Here is a 17,062-nt window from a genome sequence, read left to right as displayed (position 1 = left end):
AGACAGGGGTAGGAAACATTTATTGTGAAATAGTTTTCAAACATTATTACTTAGTCTGTGGTTAATTATACAGATAGGTATTAAATAATATATATATATTTTGTTTTCTATTTAGATAATTTTTGTTTTAAAATAGTTTTTATATCATACAAACCTTCATAACATTAATGTATTTCATTTATTTTTTAAATATGTCTATATTTTTATTGCTTTTAAATTTCATTAAAATATTAATACAAAATTTTATAAGGCAATTTATATGATTTTATTTTTTTAAACAATTGACGTTCATTTAGTAGTCTTAACATATAAGTTAACTACAAACACAATATATTTTCTTAAATATCATATAAAATGAATCCTTAAACCCAAATCCTACGATTCCAAATTACTTATATATCCCAAAACAAGGCCAAACTGTCACAACTACCTGACTTCCTTATGGTCGACTGCAAAATTCTGTGAAACGGAACACATGCGGGCCCTCACCGCGGGTCCGACGAGACAAAGGCTAGCCTTTTGAGGCTCATCCACAAAAAAGGGCCGATATGAGGCGCTCTCTCGCTTGCAACACCGACAAAGATCAAACAAGACAAGGAGATAATATATAGATAGGTCTATTTTGGACATTAAATAGAGTAGCTTGTTAATAATTTGAATTAATATTTATCGTACCTACTGTATGTCAGTATGGATGTTTGTTACTCTTTCACGTAAAAACTACTGAACCGATTAGGATTAAATTTGGTATGTAGGTAGCTAAAGACTCAGAATAACATATAGGCTACTTTTTATCCCAGTTCCTAGTTACTCCCAGTTCCCACGGGATTGATCGGGTTTCCATGTGGACAAAGTCGCGGGCGGCCTCTAGTAAAAAATAAACCAAGAAAGTTTCTATGCAATGATAAAAATTTATTTTTTTCTAATATGTATGTTCATTTTAATTAATACGCAGTGTGATTACCGGCACAATTAGACTAAATAAAGGACTACTCCATCTCTTACCTAGGGATTCTTCTTTTAGGCGATGGGCTAGCGACCTGTCACTACTTTAATCTCAATTCTGTTATTGAACTGAACGTGGTATTTTCAAGACTGCTGGCTCTGTCTACCCTGCAGGGGATATAGACGTGATTGTATGTATGTTTAAATAAATACCTATATGTTTTTAAAAGCATTGTTAGGTTCGTATGAGCAATCTCTGCTGTTGAATTAAATAATAATAATATTTTTTTTTGTTTCTTAATGTAATCGTATACATATATGAATTCATGTAAATAATAATAAATTTCGATTAATTAAAATAAAATTAGGTAAGATAAAAATGACTTAGAAATTATTATCGTAACTAAAATGCCTATTATAACATCGTCAAATGTATAGATGTTATAATAATGTTTATTATAACATCGTCAAATTACCAAATTTGTAAATGGAATACACCAAATAAAGCAGATACCTATATAAAAACTAATATCGCAACGACATTTAATTTCAATTACGAAAATCGAATCAGCCACCCTAGACGCTATCTAGACATTCCACATCATAGGTTTCATTTAATTTTCGAAATACGTATAGACCTACATATCTCTATAGTCCTCACAGAGGCATCCCATTTGACATGCGCGGTCTACACGCCTCATCTTTGGCCGGCGTCGGGAAACGGGTTCGAGCGTCAGTGCTTGCTCGGCCAACGAGCGCGATGCCGTGTCCCGGGCGCTCGGCCGAAATGGCCCCGTTATTTATATTAATAATTCTAACTTTATATCAAATCGCGAACGCTCAGGACTACTATCACACGCCGAGGATAGGCACCCAGAAACTAGCACTGTGCTACGCAAGCGACGGCAGACCACAGGTGAGTAAATGAAACTTTTTAGATGGAGCTGACGGCGTGAAGTTGGATTTCGCTTTAGAAGTTCTAAACACACCAAAGTTTTAGCTGCGCGTGAACAGGTACGTGAAAACATATTATTATTTATTCTCCAAACATTTTTCAGCTCAATGACCTGTTTAATCGGCGTTTTACAACGGTTGGTAACTATTTGGCAGTTCAGAGGTTATCGACAAGTTGTGTAAGTTGGTAAACGGGTTCGTTTACACTCCGCTAGTAATGTAATGTTATCAGAAACAAACGGAACGCACTTATCAGGACATCCGTTGTATGATGATATTACGATAGACTTTGTTCGTCCGTTCGGTTAATTATATGTTATAAATTAAATGCGTTGCATATAAAAAAAATATAAAAAAATAAGAAGATATAATTAAAAAAAAGTAAAAAGAGTATAAAAAGATGTATAAAAATATAAAAATAAAATAGGTAAAATATGGAGTATTTTCGAGATTGTTGGCTCTATCAACTCCGTGAGGGATTAAGAAGTGATATGTATGTTAAAAAAGTAAAAATTTAGATATCAACATCAGTAACAATTTAAAAAAAATTAGAAACATATATAAAGTCTAAAAAATCGTTGAATATACAAAATTTACGACTAAAATGATTTCTTTGGTGACGTTATATTAAGAAAAAAAAAATGCGTTAAGGTATAATTTAAATCGGTACAACAATAATATTACAACGGCAACGATGTAAAAATGATAACAAGAACACGAATACTAAGTCACCCATGTCTCTTGCTTAAAAAGCATATTGATATAGCGTCTTTGCACCAAGAATGAGCTGACGAGACGTTATGTGCGTTCACACACAACTCACACGCACACCATTATAAAAGCCTGCGCAAGAGCATCGCGTATCATTTAGGAGTGAAACTATGTTATCGCTCTGCGCTTTTTCATAGATTAAAATCTCGAGTCTATTTTAGAAGGGACCATTGTATTAAAAGTACAGTTAGGGGGAGGGCAGTTATTTATTTTTAATATTAAAAATATATTTATCTTTTAAAAATATATTCGAAAAAATATTTCATTTTTAATAGCAACCATTCTTATAATATAAAGAGGAAAGATATTTTGTTTGTAACTAATGAATAAATAAAAAATCGCACTGAACCGTATTTATAAATAAATAAATAAATTTGATGAAATTTGGAAATATAATAAAGTTAGAAGATAAAACTCGGCAAAATTTTGTTCTTAATATTAAACTAGACTTTTGTCTGCTTCACTCACGTTGGAATTTCCACAAACAAAAATAGCCTATGTTACTCTTGAAAAATTTTTACTCACTTTGATAGATTCCATCCAAATCTGTCCAGTACGTTTTAATGTTGCAAACAAAACGAAAAATCTTACCTCTTTAAATAGGTACCTATTAGCATGGACATAACATGCCAAGCAAATTTTATGACGATTTGTTCAATACTTGAAGTCAAACCAACATTACATTTTTGTTGTACGAAGTTGCCTAGAAAAGAGTTTTAAAAAGTACAAAAAAAAAAATAACAAGTAGACCTTTTTTAAAAATCAATATTGATTTAACATTAACTAATTTAATGATTATTACGAGTAAAAACAAAATTCAAATTTTCTTTCTATTTAAATAAAGTTAAAGCCAAATTAAAATTCATCAAAATTAAATCAACATGAACTATAAACTTGAGAACTTACGTTAAACCTTAATTAAAATAAACTAAAACCTAAATCAGAATTAACTAAAAATTTAATCAAAAACAAGCTAATAGTTTTTAGTTAATTACAATTAAGTGTATTAAAATAAAAATAAAAAAACAAAATATTATATTAAAACTTATATTATAAACGAAGTAATAATTAATATTCTTCCAAATAGTTATTAATATTTAAATCATTAATCTCGTATCCAAAAAAAAATATTTTATAAAATTTTAAGTGGAAAGGTATTTATTTTCAGAGTAACTCGTTAATAATAGGTATACCTTGAACGTGCCCTATTAGTCTTTTTAAGACTGTCGGCTCTGTCTACCCCGCAAGGGACATAGACGTGATTATATGTATGTATGTATTTTAAGTAGGTATATTAGAATCGCGCTATTACATGTGTTCTTCTGTTTAAAGTAAGCGCTATAAGTTATATGTAATACATTAACTATTTTATTATACTGAGTATTCGCAAGAATCATTTATATACATCTGCGCGAAAAAAAAAATAACATTTCAAGTGACTTTTAACATTATAACAAAAGCCATAACTTTGAACGGCCATTTATGCGCTTCAGTATTCGTAAAAACAAAACTCTTGCTCGCATTGTTTTGATTTCAAAAGGAAGTTTAATTGTTCAAATTAACAATTGAGTTAGCTTGTAACAAATTTTCGAACTGAATTCAAGTTTCACGTGTATTTGAAAGAAGACTGTAATGTCATGACAAATGTATTTTATTTAACTTTTTTTAAATTTTTTTATTAAATTTTTATTACCATTTATTTATTTATTTAAAACTCTGTTGCACAAAAAAAAAAAACGTAAAAAAGGCGGGCTTAATGCCGTTTGGCATTCTCTACCGGTCAACCAGCCAACCAAACAGAAAATCTTTAAGAAAAAGTGCACATGCATACTGAAATATACATAACATTACAAAAAAAAGCATTAATACATACAAGATACATAAATTACATTATAAATACATATACATACATAAAATATCAAATGAGGATGACCCATTATTGATGTGCCGAAAAGAAAGAAAGAACACATTCACAGCATGTTTGAACTTATACTTTGTATTCAGAAATTCACTTTGAGTGCACCTTCTGATGGAAACTGAACGCCCCCTAGCGGGGCAATAACGAAGCGTTTGTGATCTGATCCGGCGTCCGATACTCCAAGTGTCAGCTTTTTTAAAACACAATAACTTTGAGAATCGAGTTGACGATTTTTATAACAGCTCATTAGATGTTGCGTGTACATACATTTCTTTGTTTCTCCGAAACATATTATTTTATTGCAATTCAATAATTCAATATAATAGAAAAGATATTTTAAATATTTCATATTTATAGAAAAAGTGAATGCAGCGACTTTTGTAAATTCACACAGAGAAAACCTTAGAAAGTTAAGAGAGCATAGCGCATCAGTTAGCAGAGTCCTGTAACATTGTCACAGAAAATTTAACGACAATAATAAAAAACAGGAAAATATTGTGTAAAATAAAACTTTTTCATATAAAAAATAATAATTAAAAAGATAAGACTATAAAACAATAAAAAAGATAGATAGAAAGAGACTACACATAAATGTTATAAAAACCTCTTGCATTTCGAATTTGCATTTATACTTTGTATACAGACATTCACTTTGAATGCAGCCTTTGACGGCTACTGAACGCCCTCTAGCGGGGTAATAACGAAGCGTTTGTGATCTGACCCGGCGTCCAATACTTCAGCTTTTTTAAAAAAGCACATTCGATAGGACGATTCTTTAAAAAAAAAATTGTACCAAAATAGTTTGGACTTTGGAAAAATGCATCGGTTTATATACAAATCCTTCATTAACAGTTTTAATAGAAAGCCGGTGGAATTCTAATCGGAAGCTAGTTTTGTGTATGGAATGAAAATATGCGTACGTAAGAGTGCCGTGTCGTTTCTAGCATTTTAGAAAAGAATAACTTCATACCTTCCCCATGGATGTCGTAAAATGCGATTAATGGATAGGCTTATAAACTTTGGATCTTTTCGGCTGCAACCTGTCACTATTTGAATCTTAATTCCATCTTCAAGCCATTAAGCTGAACGTAGGCCACGTTTGTGAGTGAGTTGGCTCTGCCTACCCCGTAAGGGATATATACGTGATATGTATGTAAGTCAGTGGAACTTATAAAGCTGCAATGCAATTCACGCGATGTAGTAAGCAAGTCAATAGCTTGAATTATTTATATCATCGATCCGAAAGGTATACTTATAGCAGTTACAGCTAGGATAGCTTTTGACATAGTTACATCTAGCTTGACCTCGCAAATGTATGTACATATATCACGTCTTTGTCCCTTGCGGGTTGACAGGCTCGAAATTACATTCAGATTAGTCTCTCTCTTAAAAATTTATTTTTACTAAGTTTATTAATTTTTCCCTTTATTGACTTTTACAATTTTTAAAGTAAATAGGTACATAGTTTAAAGTACATAGAAATAAGTTGTTAATTCCATGTTGCATTAACAAACAAATAAGCATTTTTTACATTAGCTGATTAAAAAATAATATTATAGCCCATATATCTAAATAAACAAGTACTGGTACCTAAGCAATAAAAAAAAAAAACCAAGAATATTAAGTTTTCTTACAATAAAAAAAAAACAAGAAATTAATTTTTTTTGGGATTCTTCTTTTATACGACTGGCTAGCAACCTGTCACTATTTGAATCTCAATTCTATCAAGCCAAACAGCTAAACGTGGCCTACCAATCATTTTAAGACTGTCTGCTCTGTCTACCCCGCAAGGTATATATAGACGTGATTATATGTATGTACTTCACTTCTATCAACCACCCTTACATTTACCCCGCTCGAATTCTCCCTACACCAGATAGAAGTATTAATGTAAATATGTATGTGCGTGTTATTAAATTTTGGGGTACTGGTCACCAGGGTAACGCCACCCTTAGGGTCTGTTAAAGCCTAAGCCCCTTTAGGGGAAGTCTAGCCGCTACGGCTAGCTATGGCTATAGAAATAAGCGGTTAGACGCGTCGCATCGATCGCTTGCCTCCCTTCATGCATTCTATTTATATGCTTTTTTATTTCTGTTTGTCGGTTGCCAGTACATTTTTCGTTTACGCGTAGTAGGTATGTTTATTTTTTCTTTTTTCTTTAGTCGCCTTTTATGACATCCACGGGGAAAGATATGGAGTGGTCCTATTCTTTCTTTTCTAATGGTGCCGGAAACCACACGGCACAAATATTATAGTTTGCAAAAACGATCAAGGGAAAGACTTATGAACTTAGGATTCTCTTCTTTTAGGCAATGTGCTTCCCATCGCCCACCGGTCACCATTAAAATCTCAATTTCATCACTAACTCTGACCATAGTCTTTTAGTATTTCCGAAACATTGGCTTTGTCCATTCCGTAAGAGATAAATTCGTGTTAAATGCATGTGTATATACTGCAATAGTGCGCCTATACGTTGCAATCAGCCTCTTAAAGTGTAATATTGTTTCGAACTAACCTGATTAATCAATTTCCAAAAAGCAAAATGGCCGCGTGTGTTCAAATATTTTTCGAAAAAGTTTCGTACAAACGCAGACATATTGAATTCAGAAACCTGAGTGCAGAATATAGGGGTACTATGCAGTCTGAATTTCGGAGTTGGCGGCAGTCTCGACGCATCGATCCAGGCTTAGTCTGGGAGGGCGAAGCCTTAAAAGCAATCGTTTTCACAAAATAAATAATAGTCTGACTGTGAGAAGATGGAATATTAAATGTTGGGAATGCATTGAAGTTATGAACTTCTATTTGTTGGAAAATTTTATATGTATTTGCTGCTGTTTGGTGTATTGTTTTGATAAGCTATTGAAATTTTAAAATACTAGTTCATTCATTCGTTTTTATCCCTTGCGAGGTGGACAGAGCCATCGGTCTTGAAAGATAGACAGGCCACGTACAGTTTATGCTAGTTATTTAATGATATCGTAATAATATTATATTTAATTATCGTATGATCAAGCATAATTACTATTTAGTTTTACTGTTTTGTTAAGGAAGAAAAGCTCTTATTTTTTTTAAGTTAATGGATATATGTGTTTTTTAATTTCAATTTCTTATTGGTACGTCCATAGTTTTAATAAGAATATCATAGATATTTATTCAAAGCGATCTGCGGTTTTAATAGCAACTATTGTCTGACTTAAAATCACGTGAATTAAGCCAGTGTTATTATGTATTATTTTCTTTTACATAATATAAAGAACTTTTATATTGTAAAGATGTAATATCTGCCTACCCCTTTGGGAAAGAGGCATAAACTTTTCAGATTGCGACGTCGAGTGAACGTAAAAGAAATATTTTGCGAAATTATACATACATATGGTCACGTCTATATCCCTTGCGGAGTAGACAGAACCAACAGTCTTGAAAAAACTGAATGGCCACGTTCAGCTATTTCGCTTAATGATAGAATTGAGATTCAAATAGTGACAGGTTGCTAGCCCAAATTATCTTTTCCATAAAACTTTTTAGACTACACATTTTTTCACTCAGGCTCCTAGACTAGTCTAGATAGGGGGAGATATGAAAGAGTTTAAAATGTAAATAAAAATCGGCCAAGCGCGAGTTTCGCTTCTGTGGTATTTGTGCATAACATTTTTGAACAGATTTTCAGAGATTAATGGTGTCTGTTTGATTAGGAATAAATTTTATATATAACCTTAATTATCTGTTAGTTTTCTGACCTGTGATAACAAGGCGACTATAAAACCTTTTCTGAAGTTTCTATGTCTTTTTAATAAAATAGTTTCGTCATTATTGGTTCATAATTTGCAAAAGTAACCGCGATACAATTATACAATATGTATTAAAAATTACCAAATTTAAATATTTTTTTTTTAAAATATTCTATTTTTATTTATTTCATAAAAATCTAGTCAAATTGAGAACCTCCTTATTTTGAAGGCGGTTGATAAACAAGTACAAAAATGGAAACACATAATCGGCTTCGGAATAAAACATAGCAATATGTTTTCAGCAATGCCCCTCTCTACATCTTCTTAAGACTTCTTCAAAAGGAAAGAATATTGAAATTAAAATTATATATATTTTTTATGTCCATTTCATTCGTTTCCGCCTCCATAATTTCCGTAGCTTTTTGATGTCTATGTATTCTTAAAAAAATAATCTTCAATTCAAATCTTTAACATTTATAATGAGTCATTTTATTTCGGAGTAATATTTGCCTTGTGGTTCCCGGCACAAATATAAAAAAGAAAAGTAACACTCCATCTCTTTCCCATGGATATCGTAAAGGCGACTAATGAACAGGTTTATTAACTATGATTCTTCATTTAGGCGATGGGCTAGCAACCTTTCACTATTTGAATATCAATTCTATCATTAAGCTAAACAGCTGAACATGCCTTTAAGTTTTTCAAGACTGTTACTGTGACTGTTGTCTACCCCGCACGGGATATAGATGTGTCAAGGGATATACATGTATGTATGTAGGTAAATGGTAAGATTTTTCGGAATCACGAAAATGAGGGCAATAAAATTATAAATAAGTGCCTTAAGATTAAGTAAAGTAATGTTTTTTCTACCAATGCATTTTTCGAGGATTTTTGGTATGAATTTCCAGAAATAAACCATCCAGTGCGATTATCAAAATGAGATAATTTGAGTCGATTAGTTAAAAACAAATTTTCCTATCTGTTTACATAATAATATAGATATTACACAAATGAATTTACATAAGAAACTTATTTTATAAATTTTAGTTGTATTTATCAGAGTTAATTAATTAAAATAAAATGAAGACCTGACGTTAAGTGATGAAAATGAATTAATTTTTTTTTAATTAAACTAATTGTACTTCAATCTAGTTTCATGAAAAATTAGACATATTCTTCAAACATTAAAATTATATCTTTGAACCAGAACTTATTCAAACATAACCTACTAAGTTAAATGAAATGAACTAATTACTTAATTTGGTACTTAAACTTAAGGTCGATTAAGTTTAAAAATATTTATATCTAGATAAAGCCAGATAATTATTTTATCGGGTATTATGTATTTATTAAAGACTTCACGTCACGCTTCGTTTTATAGCTGCAGTGTAGTTTGTTCCGCATCATCTACACATGCGCTTCGGAAGCTAGTTATAATTAGATTTTAGTGACGTGACGTCAGTAAGTGATGCCTTGTATACAATTTTGTATTCTATGCAATAGCTATACAATGGTATTTAGATTACACTTTTAAGCGTTACAGCTAAACGATCCCTTTATTGACCTTAACGGACCTTTTCCTACGTTACCACACTACGTTTTCCCATAGTTAGAATGAGATCGAGTGGTTTAATAGGGATGTGGACTGTACTCAAATAAGTATAAAATTTTACCACGAAAAGGTAGTTTCTATAGTAAAAATAATAAAAAACACAATATTTTCCTCAATAAACAAGGGGTTATTTTTTTATTTAATAAAATGTAATCAAATATTTCACCCTCAAGTCACGTGACAATGAACACCAATCAAAACGCGTGATGTCACGCGTTGCAATACAAGGATTTTCGCTGTCAAGTATTATGGTGTTTGTTGATATTTGGATCATATTATTACCGTGATTTCCGTCCGATTATCATTTTGAATAAATTTTGCTTTCCCATAATGGAAAGTGGATATATTAAGGCAGATAGTTCAAATTTGCCAAGAATTGATTGCTTTACGGTGGCTAATTTCTTCGCAACAAATAGTAACTTCTGCTCTGCTGAATTTAGAAATGTGAAGACATCCATGTAAGTAATATACTCAAGATACATTATTATAGCAATAGTAGGTATTTTTAAATTATAAGGTAAAAACGAAATAATATGATTTTGCCATATCATTGGCCAACTATAATGAAAGAACGAAACATTGTTTAAATTATTTCTAACCTAAAAATTCGAGTTTTCGTCTTTGAAAACTTGAAGAGAAAAATTATTTTAATATGTACAAGTAAATGTAACAAATATTATCAAACTTACATCAAATGATCCTCACAGAAATACATTTTACTTTGTGTAGATACAAGTGCCGGATCCCGACGGGCTAATTGAAGCCACTTTTTCCGCATCGTTCTTGTACGTGGAACGTGAATAAACAGTTTTCAGATGTTTTAATAGTTGTACTTTTACACTGCGACATTGCACAATATTTATAAAATTTTGAATTCATATTATTATCACACAACTACGAAATAACTATTACATACATACAACTTCGACAATATTTTATAACGCGTGACGTCACAGCGGACGTTTGACAGGTATCCGCGTTTTGGCGCGATATTTTAAATGGAATTTTAAATAAATTATTTTAAAGGAATTACTTGAAATAAAAAAATTATAATAAATAGTTTTGGTTATATTTGGTACTTATGCATGGTTTTAAACACTTTCCCAAAAATAGTCCACATCCCTATTGTAATGTGTCGGGAACCACACGGCATAGTTGTTAATAAATATATTAAAAAAAAAATAACTAAATGTGCCGTGTGGTTCACGGCACCGTTAGAAAATGAATAGTACCACTCCATCTCTTTCCCATGGATGTTGTAAAAGGCGACTAAGGGATAGGCTTATAAACTACGGAGTCTTCTTTTAGGCGACAGGCTAGCAACCTGTCATAATTTAAATCTCAATTCTATCATTGAGCCCTCTTAAAGACTGTTGGCTCTGTCTACCCCGCAAGGGATATGTATGTATGTATGTAAAAAAAATAACAAAATAGATCAGTGGGAAGAGCATCAGAACATCTCGTTGTTTATACAGTATCTATATGATAAGAGACGAATGCTTGTGTGTTCGTTCGTACGCTCTTAAAGCCATACCCAGAAATAACTCACGCGCACGAGATATGGTTATGCATGGCCGCACGACAAAATGATCTTTGATTCGGACCAATAGCAATTAGGCATTTTCGGGGGACCATAGAGTTAGTAATTAATAGAACGGACATTTATATCACGTACATATACACATAATTATCTACATATAATTACGTCTTGATCTACTACAGTATATAAAGACAGACCCAACTTATAATTATAACATATATATAATAGTATATATGATAAGTTGGGTATAGACAGACAAACTTAAGATATATATATATATATATATCTTAAGTTAATAATCATGTCTACACAGATACACATACAAAAATACCCGATCTTATCCTTAACGGAGTCAACAAAGCTATCAGTCCCAAAAAAAAAATTACAAAAGGAAAAGATTTTTTTTACATACATATAGTCACGTCTATCTATCCCTTGCGGGGTAGACAGAACCAACAGTCTTAAAAAAAAAAAAAAAAAAGATTGAAAGGCCACGTTCTGTTGTATCGCATAATTATAGAATTAAGACTCAAGTAGTGACAGGTTGCTAGCCCAGCGCCTACAATAAGAATCTCAAGCTTATAAGCCTATCAATTAGTAGCTTTTTACGACATCCACGGGAAAGATATTGATTTAGGAGCGCTATTTACGGGAGAGATATTTTCATTTCCATCTTATATATAAAATTCTCGTGTCACAGTGTTCGTTCCCGTACTCCTCCGAAACGGTTTGGTCGATTCTTATGAAATTTTGTGAGCATATTGAGCAGGTCTGAGAATCGACCAACATCTATTTTTCATACCCCTTAGTAATAAGGGATGTCCACCTTAACATTATTTTTTAACTAGAAATTACTTAAAGTTTATTTATATGGCAATACAACATTTTCCGGGACAGCTAGTTTTTCATTATAAATGTGATATTGTGTTTTTTTGTCCGTCTTTCTCGTCAAAACCACTGAACCGACTTACATTATAATTTTGCATACATAGTGTGAATTAAGGATCCATGGTCAAAGGCGCACCCTGGGCTCCTCCCCAGAGAGGTGAGGATGAAACCGGGACTAAAGCCACTCACAAGAAGAAGTGTGGCTTAAGAAAGTCGGAGTGCTTGAGTTTTTTCAATAAATACTTAGTTTAATTTAATAGTTTTAATACGTGCCGTGTGGTTCCCGGCACCAATACAAAAAATAATAGAACCACTCCATCTCTTTCCCATGGATGTCGTAAAAACCGACTAAGGGGTTGGCTTATAAACTTGGGATTCTTCTTATAGGCGATGGGCTAGCAACCTGTCACTATTTGAATCTCAATCCTATCTTAAAGCCAAATAGCTGAACGTGGCCTATCAGTCTTTACAAGACTGTAGGCTCTGTCTACCCCGCAAGTGATATAGACGTGATTATATGTAGGTATGTATGTATGTATTTAATAGTTAGTTTGTCAAATAACATCACGATAACTATGACATCAGTATCACTACGAGGAAGACGTTTTATAGCGTGCAGATGGTGATGTACACAAATAGTACTCACTATATTTAGAAGCCCGGACGTTCACTCGTGTGCGCCTGCGCATGGGACAAAACGATGCGATTTTATGCCCTAAATCGTTGTATTACTATCAGGAGTTACTACATAATGAATACATACCTAAAGTTATATCTATATTATTTGCGGGGTAGACAGAGCCTTGGAAAGACTAAAAGGCCGCGTTAAGCTGTGTGGGATAACAATGGAATTGAGATTCAAATAGTGACAGGTTGCTAGCCTATCAAAATATTGCTGTAGAGAGGGAGAATTCGCGTAAATTATAGAAAAAAACGAGCCTATGGTATGGTAGTTAAGTAGAGCGCCGTGTGGTTCCCGGCACCTATACAAAAAAGAATAGGACCACTCCATCTCTTTCCCATGGATGTCATAAAAGGCGACTAAGGGAAAGACTTAAAAACTTGGGATTCTTTTTCAGGCGATGGGTTAGCAACCTGTCACTATTTGAATGTTAATTGAATTATTAAAACAAATAGCTGAACGTGGCCATTCCGTCTTTTCAAGACTGTCGGCTCTGTCTACTCCGCAAGGGATATAGACGTGACCATATGCATGCATGTATAATATTAATTTCCATTTCCGTGTACGCTCAGATTGTTACAAAAAATCAAAAATGGGGCTTACAGAGGCTTATAGGAATATTGTTTCCGAGAATATTGGCTTACAAGCTTGTTGTTCTCGGTAATGGCTAATGGCTGCGAATGATGGTCCAATTAGATTGACCTCCATTACCTGAGTAGGTACACGTGTTTCATCAAATTGTTTCACAGTAATTAGCTTATTCAGAGTTTAGCTTGTATTGTACATATTTACCTATAAAAAAGCCTAATCCCCTGCGGTGTAGACAGAGTCTTGAAAAGACTATAATGCAACGATCATCTGTACGGTATAGTTAAATGATGGAACTAAACTATCAGTTCTATGGTTTAGTAACTAAGATTCGAAAAATGACAGGTAGTTACTACCTATCTAAATTGTCTTTACCTACTTGAAAAATAAAAACTAATAATATACTTTGTGTCAACTCTCTTTTGCTCTTTTGCATTGATACTGGCCAGTAATAAAAAAATAATTTGCACTAATCATTGCTTTTTTAATTTTCCATCGTTCAAATTTCTGACGTAAGACGCCAAATTTATCGCGCGAAAACTATCACTGTTTCGGTTTGTTCTTTTTTTTTTCTTGTTTTTTGTAAAGACTAGAATGTTCTTTAAAAAAAATTTTGAAAATGACGCTTTTTAAAAAAATATTGCATGTCTTATGTTTAATGGTATTTTATTTGCTCCTACAGCGATGTATCCCGGAATTCGAAAACGCAGCCTTCATGGTCCAAATGGAAGCTACTAATACTTGCGGTGAAAATGGTCCCAAGATGTACTGCATCCAAACCTCAGCTGGAACTTCTACTCGGTAAATACGTCACTAATATTAAATTTTGTTTGTTTGTTTTATATCTTTATTAGCATCAAACGAATATATGTATAATGCCGTGTGGTTCCCGGCAACAATAGAAAAAAGAATAGGACCACTCCTTTTCTTTCTCACGGATGTCGTAGAAAGCGACTAAGGGATAGCCTTATAAACTTGGGGATCTTCCTTAAGGCGACGGGCTTACTACCTGTCACTATATGAATCTCAATTCTATCTTTAAGCCAACAGCTGCAATTGGCCTTGTGGCCGGTATTTTCAAGACTGTGTCTACCCCGTAAGGGATATAGACGTGATTATATGTAAGTATGTATTACAGTTCTCCTGAGAAACCTTAAATTTTCAATCTTCCCTTAATCGCCTTTTACGACATCCACGGGAAAGAGATGGAGTAGTCCTACTCTTTTTTCTATTGGTGACGGGAACCACACGGCACATACACAGAACTGTAATAATCCCTATATATTTGACTAAGTCCTCAATATTCGGGGATTTAAATATTGGGTTTGCACGCGTGTAAATTGTAATATTTCATTCATCTTCGTTCGGTAGGTACTTTTGCGTTGAAGATTAACAAAAAATACTCACAAAATTTCACATAGGTGACATTGATTTTATTAGTTTTGGATACATCAACTTAGAAAAAGTAAATCTATTATCTGTAAAAGAGATTTGACATACGTATAGTGCCGTGTGGTTCCCGGAACCAATACAAAAAAGAATGGGACCACTGCATCTCTTTCCCATGGATGTCGTTAAAGGTGACTAAGGGATAGGCTTATGAAATTGCGATCCTTTTTTTTAGGCTGGCAACCTGTCACTATTTGGATCCCAATTCCATCATCAAGCCGAGCAGCTGAACGTGGCCATTCAGTCTTTTCGGGACTATTGGCTCTGTCTACCCCGTAAGGGATATAGACGTGACTATATGTATGTATTATACATCAAATTTAATAACACAAATCTATAATCTGTAAATAAAAATTATACATACCTACATACATATAGTCACGTCTATACGAGTAAGGTTTACCTGCAAAAGGTTGCGATGTGACAATTTTGTGTGTAGTAGGTAAAATGTGCTAATTATCTCATTTAACCCAAGGTCGTGTGATTACTGTCAACCCGGCCAGTTCTCCAGCTACTTCCTCACGGGAAAGTGGCGTGATTTTATGTATGTATGTATGTATGTATGTAATATCTCATTTACCCCAAGGTCGTGTGATTACTGTCAACCCGGCCAGTTCTCCAGCTACTTCCTCACCGACCTTCACCACGAGCAGAACAACCAGACGTGGTGGCAATCGGAGACCATGATGGAGAATCGACAGCATCACCCGTACCAAGTCAACCTCACTTTGCATTTGGGTAATTATTTTATTTCAAAACCGTTTTGCCAAACTAGTCAGCCACCAAAAAAAAATAGTATGATCAACAAAAATTTTTTTTTATTCCACATTGCATAATGACGGAGGGAGAATCTATTCATTCCGAACTCTATGCCAAACTAGTCAGTGAAACAAAAAAATATACCTAAAACGAAACACATTCTTTTTAAATTCTACATTGTAATGTCTGTTCATTCCGAACTCTATACATTATCTTTTAGGCACCTACCTTAGGCTTTAGGCTACCACCTTGATCTTGATCTACTTTTACGTACAAATAACACTACGTTTATGACCCCTGCGGTGTAAACAGAGACAGCATTCTTGGAATGACTGAACGATCACTACCCATGACAGATTCCCAGCCCATCGTATACAAGAAGAATACCACTTATATTAGCCGTTCCCTTAGTTGCCTTTTACGACGTCCATTGGAATACTTTAATTTCAGTGTAAAACACATTTTAGAAATTCAGGTATTATGATAAGATTAGATCTAGCCCGCAAGGGATATAGACATGATTATAATATAATTATAATCATACATATTATGTGTGTATATATGTGAAGGCTAGTCGAATATGTGTTTCGTCTAAGCAATTCAAGTGGACATAGTTTTTTTTCAAAATCGAGACCCAATAGAAATAATTTCCTGTTATAATTCCTGGACCTACAGTCATTTTCTTAATCTCCTCACAGGTAAAGCATACGATATAACATACGTGAGAATTGTGTTCTACTCTCCGCGTCCTCAGAGCTTTGCCATATACAAAAAAACCAGCGAAGACAGAGATTGGGAACCGTTCCAGTATTTTAGGTAAGTCATAAACCATTCCAAAAAAAAATGATGTTTGGAGTCGAAGAATCCCTCCATAAATGTGTGGAGTCGAAGTGTATGTCAAAATTGAGGTGGCCAAAATTGAAAAGAGCATGTTAAAATGAAATGTGCCTACCTGAAACCGCTGAGCTTGCATGAAGAGAGTTACGAATGTGGATGAAGCGAAGGAAGTGTGCAGAGATCGTGGCAAGTGGATAGAGGTAGTCTCTGCCTACACCTCCGGGAAAGAGGCGTGATTTTATGTATGTACGAGTATGTATGTATGTTGAGATGGTTTGGACATGTCGAGAGAATGGATGAGGACAGGCTAACGAAAGGAATTTATAAGGCAGAGTTGACTGTAAAAGTGGGACAGTTCCGGCCTTGTCGAATTTTCAAAGGCCAAATTTCG

The 17,062-nt window shown here is 33.5% G+C and overlaps 1 protein-coding gene across 1 annotated transcript in view; it reads left to right on the top strand.

Annotated features, from left to right (window-relative positions):
- The first annotated feature begins 1,696 nt into the window (after positions 1-1,696).
- LOC106129518 (laminin subunit gamma-1) overlaps positions 1,697-17,062 on the top strand; it is a 57,215-nt gene continuing 41,849 nt past the window's right edge. The window contains exons 1-4 of the mRNA XM_060953537.1: positions 1,697-1,861; positions 14,309-14,427; positions 15,662-15,813; positions 16,533-16,650. Of these exons, the coding sequence (XP_060809520.1) occupies positions 1,706-1,861; positions 14,309-14,427; positions 15,662-15,813; positions 16,533-16,650 (545 nt within the window). The 5' untranslated portion in view covers positions 1,697-1,705. The remainder of the gene's footprint in view (positions 1,862-14,308; positions 14,428-15,661; positions 15,814-16,532; positions 16,651-17,062) is intronic.

The sequence above is a fragment of the Amyelois transitella genome, chromosome Z (assembly GCF_032362555.1).
Source record: "Amyelois transitella isolate CPQ chromosome Z, ilAmyTran1.1, whole genome shotgun sequence".
NCBI lineage: Eukaryota > Metazoa > Arthropoda > Insecta > Lepidoptera > Pyralidae > Amyelois > Amyelois transitella.
Note: the sequence above shows the minus strand (reverse complement) of the source record. Positions and strands in the feature narration are given on the sequence as shown.